Source organism: Scyliorhinus canicula, chromosome 20 (assembly GCF_902713615.1).
Source record: "Scyliorhinus canicula chromosome 20, sScyCan1.1, whole genome shotgun sequence".
In the NCBI taxonomy this organism is placed as follows: domain Eukaryota; kingdom Metazoa; phylum Chordata; class Chondrichthyes; order Carcharhiniformes; family Scyliorhinidae; genus Scyliorhinus; species Scyliorhinus canicula.
In genome coordinates this window covers 18,300,364-18,312,671 of record NC_052165.1, presented here as the reverse complement: position 1 = coordinate 18,312,671, position 12,308 = coordinate 18,300,364, and the positions used below count along the sequence as shown (strand labels likewise).

General features: G+C 41.3%; 1 protein-coding gene and 1 long non-coding RNA gene across 3 annotated transcripts in view; one reads left to right on the top strand and one right to left on the bottom strand.

The window, feature by feature from the left end:
- The first annotated feature begins 5,444 nt into the window (after positions 1-5,444).
- Positions 5,445-12,308, top strand: part of tbc1d30 (TBC1 domain family, member 30) — a 109,653-nt gene continuing 102,789 nt past the window's right edge. Inside the window, exons 1-2 of one of the 2 annotated variants that reach the window (XM_038780548.1) lie at positions 5,445-6,023; positions 8,262-8,426. In XM_038780548.1, the coding sequence (XP_038636476.1) occupies positions 5,540-6,023; positions 8,262-8,426 (649 nt within the window). In that variant the 5' untranslated portion in view covers positions 5,445-5,539. The remainder of the gene's footprint in view (positions 6,024-8,261; positions 8,427-12,308) is intronic. The other variant, XM_038780549.1, reaches the window with a different exon arrangement.
- The window catches only part of LOC119954905, a 35,668-nt gene continuing 31,510 nt past the window's right edge, over positions 8,151-12,308 (bottom strand). The window contains exon 4 of the long non-coding RNA XR_005458335.1: positions 8,151-8,338. This is a non-coding gene — a long non-coding RNA (uncharacterized LOC119954905). The remainder of the gene's footprint in view (positions 8,339-12,308) is intronic.

Below are 12,308 nucleotides of genomic sequence, written 5' to 3'. Positions count from 1 at the left end.
CTTTTAACCCTCCTTACCCCTTGCTTAAGTTCCTTCTTACGTCCCTTATATTCCACACAGGCTTTGTCTGTTCCCAGCCTTCCAGCCCTGACAAATGCCCCCTTTTTCTTTTTGATGAGGCCAACAATATCTCTCGTTATCCAAGGTTCCCAAAAATTTGCCTTATTTATCATTCTTCCGCACAGGAACATGCCGGTCCTGAATTCCTTTCAACTGACATTTGAAAGCCTCCCACATGTCAGATGTTGATTTACCCTTAAACATCCACCCCAAATCTAGGTTCTTCAGTTCCTGCCTAATATTGTTATAATTAGCCTTCCCCCACTTTAGCACATTCACCCTAAGACCACTCGTATCCTTGTCCACCAGCACTTTAAAACTTACTGAATTGTGGTCACTGTTCCTGAAATGCTCCCCAACTGAAACTTCCACCACCTGGACGGGCTCATTCCCCAATACCAGGTCCAGTATAGCCCCTTCCCTAGTTGGACTACCTACATATTGTTTTAAGAAGCCCTCCTGGATGCTCCTGACAAACTCTGCCCCATCCAAGCCCCCAGCACTAAGTGAGTTCCAGTCAATATTGGGAAAGTTAATTGCTCCCATCACAGCAACCCTATTGCTTTTACTCCTTTCCAAAATCTGTCCATCTATCTGCTCCTCTATCTCCCGCTGGCTGTTGGGTGGCCTGTAGTAAACCCCCAAAATCGTGACTGCACCCTTCTTATTCCTGATCTCTACCCATATAGCCTCGCTGCCCTCTGAGGTGTCCTCCTGCTGTACAGCTGTGATATTCTCCCTAACCAGTCGCGCAACTCCTCCACCCATTTTACCTCCTCCTCTATTCTGCCTGAAACATCTAAATCCTGGAACGTTTAGCTGCCAATCCTGTCCTTCCCTCAAGCAGGTCTCTATAATGGCAAGAACATCATAGTTCCAAGTACTAATCCAAGCTCTAAGTTCATCTGCCTTATCTGTTATAGAGTCCTACACTCCTTCTGGATCCCACTACCTCGCAGGTTGCCCACAAGATCTGTGGGTCAATGACTGGCCTGTTCGGTTACATGATGACCAACGGCAGAAATATGTGACCCTGACTAGACATCATCCTCGAATTGAGGGACAGGCGACGATGATACCTCAGAAACCCGGACAATAACTAAATAACTGTGGAAGAAAATAGAGTTCTTTGACATGTGGATGAAGATATACGCTTCAAGTTCCACATACAGCCCATAAGACAATTGATTGAGATTGCAAGAGCGAAAATAACTCAAAAAATTATATCCGGAAAAGGAAATGCCAATATTTTGGCCATTTGATCAGAACTGAAAGGGATCTCGTCTATGAGACAAAGTGGAGAGTAGCAGAAAGAGAGGAGATTCTAGGTATAGATGGATGGCGGACATCATAGAATGGTTGCAGATAAACTGCAGTAGATGCCCCTTTGGGGGGGGGGGGGTTAGATCAGTTGTCTGGATGGCTGGCGTGCTGTGGATCAGATTGGTGCCAACTGCATGGGGCTTGAACCCTGTTCCTGCTGGGTGCATTTTGGAGCTCTCCATGATGGAGAAGCAGCACTGTGTGTCTGACCCGCCTTCAGGCCAAGAACCTGAGAAGAATTGCATAGTCAGTAGCTGTGAGTTTTCAATTAAATAACTAGGTGGCAACACAGGTCAAGTGTGCAGTCTATAATAAGTGAATAGACTGGTGGCTTTATTTAAAACAATGAATAGTGTTAAGCCTTTCAAATACAAATAGCAGGAATATGCTTAACTCCTGAACAGCTATTGACTAGGTATTAATTTACTGGGGCATTCTTGTCTCTGAATCAGAAGGTTGTGTGTTCAAGTGTCACTCTAGAGATTTCAGCATATAGTCCAGCATATGACTGAGTATGTAATCACTTCATCGCAGCACCGAGGAAGGGGTGTCATCTTACAGATAAATTGTTGAACTGGTGCCCTGTTTGCCTTGTCAGGGGCCTTCTCAATGCATTCCCATGGCTTTGTTCGCACATGACGGAGTTCTCCTGGAGAACAGGCCAATATGTATCTCAAAATCCACATCAATAATGTAACAGATGCGTCATTGCTGTTTGTGGGACTTTGCAAATTGACTGTTGTTTGTCTCCATATTATAATGGGCAACACGGTTGCACAGTGGGTAGCACTGTTGCTTCACAGCACCAGGGTCCCAGGTTCAATTCCCAGCTTGGGTCACTGTCTGTGCAGATTTTGCACGTTCTCACCGTGTCTGCGTAGATTTCCTCCGGGTGCTCCGGTTTCCTCCCACAAGTCCCCACAAGTCCCTAAAGATGTGCTGTTAGGTCATTTGGACATTCCGAATTCTCATTCTGTGTACCCGAACAGGCGCTGGAATGTGGCGACTAGGGACTTTTCACAGTAACTTCATTGCAGTGTTAATGAAGCCTACTTGTGACAATTAAGATTATTATTATAAAAGTACTATATTGACCATAAAGCGCTCTGGAACTGAGACCTTGAAAGGCGCAATATAAATACAAATCTTTCTGTTCTTCTAAAGAAACTACCTAATATGAGGCATGTTTTCAGTATGATGAATACTATGACCAATTTCCCCATAATTCCCTATAATAATTCCCTACAATAACTTCCAGTTATATAACACTTTTAATGTAATAAAATATGCCTAAGGCAGTTAACAGAGCAATACAGTATAAGGCAATGTTTGAACCAAGCCACAAAAGAAATATAAGGGCATATGACCAAAAGCCTGATCGAAGTGATAGATTTTAATAAATGTCTTAAAGAGAGGTAACGAGATAGAAAGTTCTAAATAGGGAGTTCCATAGCTTAGAACCTTACCAGCTGAATGCACAGTCCTTCAAAGATGGAACAATGAAAATTGGGGATGCTCATCATGTCAGCAATAGATGAGCTCAGATATCTCTGAATGTTGTGGGGCTGGAGGAGATTATAGAGGTGGAAGCACGAGAAATTTGAAAACATGGATGAGAATTTTCAAAATGGAGCTATTGTTTAATTAGGAGTCAATGAAGGGCAGCACGGTGGCCTAGTGGTTAGCACAACCGCCTCACGGCGCTGAGGTCCCAGGTTCGATCCCGGCTCTGGGTCACTGTCCGTGTGGAGTTTGCACGTTCTCCCCGTGTCTGCGTGGGTTTCGCCCCCACAACCCAAAAATGTGCAGAGTAGGTGGATTGGCCAAGCTAAATTGCCCCTTAATTGGAAAAAATAATTGGCTAATCTAAATTTAAAAATTTTTTTTTTTAAAAATTAGGAGTCAATGTAGATCAGTGTACACAAATACACAAATATGGTGAGTTAACAGGACTTGATCTCAGAAAAGATACAGGCAGCAAGGTTTTGGATGACCTCCAGTTTATGGAGGGTGGAATGTGGAGGTTGGTGCATTGGAATAGACAAGTCTGAAAGTAACAACAAGTAGATGAGCTGAGGCTGGACAGAGTTGGACAGTATGGAGATGATTGACAAAGATGTGGTGGGTGGACAAAAAGTCAAAGGGAATCTTTGGCTGTGAAGGTTATCTATCTTTGGCCTCCTGCAATGTTCCAGTGAAGCCCATTACAAACTGGAGGAACAGCACCTCCTTTTCCGATTAAGCACATTACAGCTTTCCGAACTTAATATTGAGTTCAACAACTTCGAACTGTGAACTCTCTCCTCCACCTTCACCCCAATTTCCTTTATTTATATCAATTTATGTCCAATTCTTCCAACGATCCATTTTCCCCTCACCATTGCCTCCCCTCCTTCCATCCCACTAGGAATGTGTTCCAGATTGTCCTTTGACATGCTGCTTACCTTTGTTCTGCCATTAACTCATTCTGATCTCTTAATGTGCCACTATCAGCACCCTTCTTAGCCATGATCCAACACCATTTACATTCTCTTTGTCTTTTTGTCCACATCTTTGTCAATCTCCACCTATTGCTGGCTCTCAATGCAGCCCCACTGCTCCCCCCCCCCCCCCATACCCCTCCCACAACAGGAGAAATTTCATCCAATTCCCAGTTCTCTCCAGCTTTGACAGAGTCATCCAGACGCAGAACGTCAGTCCCCTTCTCTCTCCACACAGATGCTGTCAGGCCTGCTGACATTATCCAGCAATTGCTGTTTTTGTTCCAGATCGCAGCATCCGCTGTAATTTGCTTTTATCTACAGATCATCAGCATAGTCCAGTGACATTATCATTTTTTTTACTGAAGCCTATGTGAAGAGATTTATTCTTAAGTGTTAAGAGACTTTCTCCTAGTTGACAAGTGGGAGTTTCAGCAAGGAAGGAAGTATCCCCAACCTTCAGAGGCAATGCCGACCGATTTCCTGAGTGAAGTCAAAGCAAACCTACAATGCGCAAAAGCGAGGGAGAGATTAAAATCGTGCTGCACACTGAAAAGCAACACGCCCAGAACACCAGACCATCACATATACAAATCACTGAAGGAACGCTGGCGTAAGAAACTTACGCCTGTTGCTCTCTGCCAGACAGAGCACAGACATCATTCTCCAGCACAATATAATCTCATTTCTGCGCAGTGGTTTCACCAAATATCTGAGTCATTTGTTCGGATCAGAGTGAACTTTTTTTGCTTCCAAACATATTTGCTAAATTTTAAATGAGTGGAGTTGAAAGGTTTGTCTGATGAAGATTTTAAAAAACATATATATTATAATTAATCGTGATTCGGCTGTTCAGAAAACTTATTTTTAAATTGTGGGATTTCACTGTTTAAAAAAGGAACCCTATAAATCGCTGGCAGCTGGAGGAGGCAATGTTTTATTCAGTTTTCTCTCATTTCAATGTCTATATTAAAACCATTCAAATGAAACGTGGCTTAATTTAATATGTAATCGATACCTAATTTAAACCGTTTAAAAAAAGAATAAGGATTGCATATTAAACTACGCTTCATTAAGATTGTTAACGAGTTACTAAAATTTACCCTAGCTCACTCCGACGATATAGTTGATTGCTGGGAAGTGTGTTTCCTGGGGTGTTTATTTGTTGTAATCTGTTTTGTAACATGTTTGTAATAAAATACATTTTTTAAAAATGGACAAGATCTGACAGAGGAAAATCTTCCTCTTGATTGAAAACACGAAACATGTTTGCCCATGAATTTGATCAATTACTGCTTTGTATTTTTTTGTAACATTGTATCCTGGTTTGTGTCACTGCAGTTGGCTACAAAATCTACCTGTAAGAGACAGAATGTACCACGGAGCTGGTGGGGGAAGTTGAAGGTCCACGATTTCAACAAGAATCACATCAGTGCAAAGTCCTTCAAGGTGCATCTGACAAGGCCACATTAAATTGTAGCGTTCTAGCTGAAGTGAAATATGGATATAGTCTGAAGCCAGGGGAAATGATAAATTGAGGGGTGTGGAGGAGACTGCTTCCCCTGACAGCAGAATGGAGAGGACCCGGAACTAGCTCCCGTTCTACCTGAAGCTTCATCCTGCCCTGGCCAGGAGCTGGACGGGGGAGGAGTTTGCAACAACTCAGCGGCGAAAGAATGGCTGCACCTCTTCACCTCCCCCAAAACGAGCTCTCCGAAATCGACATCTCCAACGGAAACTGGCCCGGAGGAGCGGGTGGTTGGATATCGGACGGAGGGGTGCCCGGCTCCCCGCTGTGGCTGCCGTTCGCCGATTGCCAGAGAACAGCCGCCCAAGGCCCCTTCCTGCCCACGGACAGCGCAAACATCGCCGTGTCACCCTCGATGTTAAGGCCAGCACACCAGTGGGCGAGGACGGCGGCATCCCCCGCAGCAAACTCCGCTTGCAGGAAAGCCTCTTCCATTGTGGACTGCCTGCTGACCGAGCTCTATGACTCCTGCTGCGCCTACAGCGGCCGCAGCATCGACAGTGTGGACAGTTCAACTGAGACTTCCAGCTCCGATGCTTTCCTGGGAAGGAGCAACTCAGGATCTACGTTCCTGCAGGAATTCCAGGAACAGTACTCGACAAAACACCAGATGCAGTACCTTGCCCAAAAAGGTATTGTTTTAAAAAATAATTTGTGCCCACTGTGGATAACTTCCTCTAATAAGATCCCCCTTAACCCTGCAATGCATCGGTGCAAGTGGGCACATCAATGCGAAGATTAGTGGGCCAGTACAACTTTCAGTGTGTTTTGAATATCTGAAGATTGGTGCGGTAAATCGTACTTAGGAACCAGTTACTCCCAAAAAAGTACCCGAGGACAAATTGTTTGACCTTAAGCTGCAAAATATTGTCAGCAAATATCCAGACGCCAAAGGAAAGTGTACGTGACAGTTGATAGCCAAACCCTAGCCTCCCAAACCACTGTTACTGAAATATAACAGCCAGGAAGAAGCCATGGACATTCTGAGATGCGAGTTTGATTTGGGGCTGATTAATGTGTTTATGTGTGCCAGCCCCTGGGTCACAGGAGTTCAGACTTGGAAAACGCCTTAAGTTCAAGCGTTTACATTTAGCTTTATTGCCGAAGCTCGTTAAAAACGAAGGAGTGGGGGGGGGGGGGGGGGGGGGGGAGACAGTCTTCATTGTTTAGTCCCTAAAACATCTGTTTGTCCAGTTCGATACGGTGTTACACAGTGCTCTGTGTAAAGGCGAATAATCGAATCTTACTGTGCCATAAATGTCATGAAATGAACCGGAATGCTGAAACACTTGAGTGGGCAGCAGCGAGCTCACGGCTAATTGAGGGTAAACGTGTCCATTCACACACAGCTTCCGTGGACAGGTTTACACAGCCACTGAAATGTAACACTAATGGGCCTGCATTAAACCTCAACATATTGCGCCTGAAAACCTGATTGTCAAAACTGTGTCACCCTCTTCCCAATAAATGACCGATTATGGAAATGGGGAAATGATGGACTGAGGTCCCGGTCTCCACAGTGAGTTAGTCTCTGAATTCTCCCTCTGTGTCCCCAACAGGCGCCGGAATGTGGCGACTAGGGGCTTTTCACAGTAACTTCATTGCAGTGTTAATGTAAGCACACTTGTGACAAAGATTACTTTTATTTTAGGAAAGATGTGGAAGCATTGGAGAGGGTGCAAAGGAGATTTACCAGGATGCTGCCTAGTTTGCAGGATGGGTCTTATGAGGAAAGGTTGAGGGAGCTAGGGCTTTTCTCTTTGGAGCGGAGGAGGATGAAAGGTGACTTAATAGAGGTTTATAAGATGATGAGGGGGATAGATAGAGTGGACGTTCGGGTGGATGTAGCTGTTACAAGGGGGCATAACAATAAGTTTCAGGGTGAGAGTTATAGGAGGGATATCCAAGGTAGGTTCTTTACTCAGACAGTGGTTAGGGTGTGGAATGGACTTAGTGGAGTCGGACACTTTAGGAACTTTCAAGCGGTTATTGGATAGGTACATGGAGCACACCAGAATGACAGGGAGTGGGATAGCTTGATCTTGGTTTTGGACAATGCTCGGCACAACATCGAGGGCTGAAGGGCCTGTCCTGTGCTGTTCTATGTTCTATGTTTTATATTTATTCAGATCAGAGCAGCTGTCACTAATATTTGAAGGTGTGCCTCTGGAGTTAGCTCTATCTTTTAAATATTATGCATCTGCAATAGGAATTTCAGAATTGAGAACGACTCCTAGCAATAATTTAGGTTAGTTATTGGACTTGATTTGAGCCTCTAGCTCTCTCTGGTTTCCCAGTGCAGTTAGGTGTTATCCCTTTATCAATGACAAATACACTTCCATACTGAGCAGGGTAGCATTTGGAAGTTTAAAAGAAAATCTGAAAATGTGAGCTATTTTACCAGATGTAACAGTGGAGATAATGTTGAAATAATTTCAAGCATTCTAAATAATGTTAGTGGGACTCAAGGGATTTGTATTTATTGTCATGTGTACCGAGGTACAGTATTGTTCTGTGTACCGTCCAGACAGATCGTTCCTTACATGAAAAACATAGGCCATACGATAAATACACAATGTAAATGCATAGACATAGACATCAGGTGAAGCATTCAGCGTGTAGTACTAGTCAGTAGAGCAGATGCATGGAGAGATCAGTTCAGTCCATAGGAGGGTCATTCAGGAGTCTGGTAGCAACGGAGAAGAAGCCATTTTTGAACTGGGCTGTGTTCATAACTCTCTGTAGTTTCGTATGGTCTTGGGACAAACAGTGCCATACCAAGCTGTGATACAGAGTCAATGTGCAGAACTTATTACCAGAATTCTGTAGTAATTGTGCTTCCAAATGCAATTTTCCTTTCTTGATAACAGATGTAGTCGAGCTGAAGCGCATTGTAGAAGAGCTAAAATACAGAATTGCTGTGCAGTCTGCAAAGCTGGTTCGCCAACTAAGGAGAAAAGACAATCTTTCACACAAACTACAGAAGAACAGCGATATTGTGACAGCGTGTTTGCAAGCAGTTTCGCAGAAAAGGCGTAAGTGTATCTAAAATATGTAGCACTCAATTTCCCCTTGCTGCATGTTATATAATATTTACATTTATTTACCACCTTAACTCATAATGCCTCCAAAACTTCACAAGCATAAATGTTTGAAGTGTGTAAATTTGCAAGTTGGGCAATTACATGAATGGTTTGATATTTCCATGTCTTTTCATATTACTGTACAACTTAATGGGATCAGCTCATTACCTCAACAGTAAACACTCTGCTTTTACATTATTTATATACAATCCGGCTAGTGGCTGAACAGTTACAGCATATTTTCTATGTTTAAAGTAAGTACAGTATCATATTTACCTTTCGATAATTCAGAATTATGGGAAAATCTTTACATCAGGTTTCTATCATTTCAATATAACTGTTATCAAATGGACCAGTAAATGAAGTGGTGTTGTTTCTAAAGGAGTGCTAGAATAATGATAATAGCTATTAAATGGAAAAGGAAAAAAAATCACACTTTGGAAGGCAATTTTACTGCAATAAATGGAAATGTTGCAAATGGGAAGAATGCTTTGACAGCTGCTCTTTTAAACAGCAATTCCATGCTTTAATTTCAAACAGTTTTTGAGATAATGATTTTTGTGCTTTACATTCATATTTTAATTGCATGAAAATGAAATGAAAATAACTTGTTGTCACAAGTAGGCTTCAAATGAAGTTACTGTAAAAAGCCCCTAGTCGCCACATTCCGGCGCCTGTTCAGGGAGGCTGGTACGGGAATTGAACGCACACTGCTGGCCTGTCTTGGTCTGCTTTCAAAGCCAGCGATTTAGCCCTGTTCTGAACCAGCCCCCTGCATTTCTTTCAATATACTTTCGAAAGCTTACGTTTCGATCTTTCTTTATTATAGAAACCTAGAAAATAAGAGCAGGAGGAGGCCATTCAGCCCTTCGAGCTTGCTCCGCCATTCATTATGATCATGTCTGATCATCCAACTCAGTAGCTTAATCCCGCCTTCCCCCACATCCTTTGATCCCCTTCGCCACAAGTGTTATGTCTAATTGCTTCTTTAAACATACAATGTTTTGACTTCAACTACTCCCTGAGACGCACAAGAAATTTCTCTTCATCTCTGTCCTAAATGGTCTACCCCATATCCTCAGACTGTGACCCCTGGTTCTGGTCGCCCCCACCATCAGGAACATCCTTCCTGCATCCACCCTGTCTAGTCCTGTTAGAATTTTATACGTTTCTATGAGATCCCCTCATGGTTTTCTTAACATCATATAAATTTTCCAGAACAGTTTTGTAAACATTTATAATTTATAGGTCTAATTATGACATGGAAAGTATGATATTTTATTCTCAAACAAGTGTTGAGAATTCTAATAATTCCCCACAGCAGTAAATCTAGATACAAAGAGAGAATTTCTATACCTTGTTTATACTGTGACTGATTTGGAAGTCAAATCTCTAGCTTAAATGCTGTAGAACGAAAAAACTTGTAATTTGTTTGCCAGTCCATGTGCACAGCTCTCTTTGTCTTACCAGCTTCTCATGACAGTTCAGTTAGCTATCTTCCCACAGCTCAGACGCTGTATCAAATAGCCTTGAATCCAATATTCTATAAACTGATGGTCCGGTACTTAGCAACATGCATGACAGCAAAGCTGGAGGTTCAGTTTTTAGAATCTGGAGCACATTAAATAGATCTTTAATTGGGGATAGCAGGAGGCAGTTCTGATATACCTTATTCAGAGGGAATATAAATGAAGCCCTGAAAGTGAAGTTTAAACATTGGTAGTTTAAAACACACATCCATTGTACAAAACTGAGACATACAATTGAATTTTAATATTCATTCATCATAAACAAAAGATCAACCACTTTATCCTGTTCTCAAATTTATACTTCGTATTTGTAGTAATAATGATTCAGAGTATTGCAAAATGCTTATCCCATGCTTTTAGTTTGGGATATATATTAAACATTTCCTAAGTTAACATTTTAATTATCTGTTTTATTAACATGCAGCGTGGCTGAGGTAAGGTAAATATGATAAAATGTGTATTTTATTCACTCTGATAGTTCAAATCATTATTTTTACCTTTTATGGAAAATTGATTCATTCAGTCTGGGCAATGAACAGATTTTTCATCAATTTTCTTTTGCATGTATTAATAAGTTTGCTCAGTTATAAATTTAATGCAGCACTTCACTGAATGCTGAACAAATACCCTTTTCAGATACACTAAATATACATTTTAAACAAAATAAGTATTTATATAATGGCTGAATTGTACATTTCATCGAAAAATTACTATCAATGAGCTCTTTGATTACCCTTCTGTAAATATTTTTATTTTTCAACATTTCCTTCGCATATCTTTTTTGCTGGACTTGAGACCTTTCATTATTACATCCTTTCTTCCTTCTGTAATATTGAATACAAACTCACAAAGACAGTAGATCATTCTACAACCACTTTTCATTACTTTAGGAAAAGTACAAGTGTCAGCCCTTTTTGATTTGATTTATTCATTGTCACATGTACCAAAGTACAGTGAAAAGTATTTTTCTGCGGCCAAGGAAATGTACACAGTTCATACAGAGTAGAAAGAAAATGGTAGATAGTTGCAGTGAATGCAAAAATTTCATAGTACATCGACAAATAATTTTGAAGATTTTTTTCTAAGCATTGTATTATCAGCCTATTACTGTAATTGATTATAACACAGATACTGTAATGGGTCCTGTTCAAAATGTTAAGATTCCTTACAATGGTTTCGTGATAAGTGTTTTCGTGATACAAGAAGATTTCTAAAAATATTTATTCGGTTAGGACAAATACTTATTTGTATAATGTAGCATTGGATATATTGCACAAAGAAGCAATTCTCTTTGTAATAAGACATTTTCAATGATTTCAGTAACTACTTCATGGAAAAAAATGCTCAATGTTGCATACAATTAAATGGTAGGAAGAAAGTTGACATTAGAGAGCACTAGTATTAAATGCTTTCAGTAGCATGGAATACGTGCAGTAATATTTAGGATATTTCTGTGTCACCATCAGTTTCCAATGAACATAAGCCAAACTTTGTGATATGTTCAAACCTCTGACTGGGCAGGGGGAACATCTGATGTGCACATATATATATATTCTCTTTTTTCCCCCCAGATCATTAAATCCATTATGTTTAACTTAACAAGATTGTTATTATTTTTGAATACATTTATTTTACAATAGCCATTCTCCCGTATTACTTACACATCATGGCCGCCATAGAACCTGGAGAGGAAATCGGTGGGTCGGGGGCTTTTTGTTTTGTGGAAGTACCGCATGATGTGTGTCTGCTGTTCCCACACTTGAATACTTTCTTCAAGATCCATTTTACCCTTAATCACCAGCATGTCAATAATCCGGGGGTCGGTGACGTGGGTATTTTTCATGAACATTTCCCGCACTTTATCCCGTCTCTGTTTCACGGAGATGTCCAGGTGGAATTTCTGTATGGTGTTGGGCACCTCCCGGTACCAGGCCCATTAAAACTCCCGCACCCGCTGCTTGGCTTTGCTCTGGTTCCGGGACAGTAAAGGCTTCACCACCTTGACCGAGCACATCACCCTGGCGCTTCCTGCCGCCGCCATCCTGACCCCCATATATATATATATTCTCAACAGAGAAAACAATCATTTTAAACATTTTGAAAAATATTTCTGAAAGATTATATCTAAAAGGTGAGGCACAATGAAGTAACTGATTTGAAACTGGACATTTCAGAATGACTACCAATGCATAATTTTGCAGTTTTAGTTTCTGCTCAGTATATTTTCAATCCAACTGCCTATATGCACAATTAGAAATGTCAATTGGCGATGGTGATTGTAATGTAGCTGATGATACATATTTAT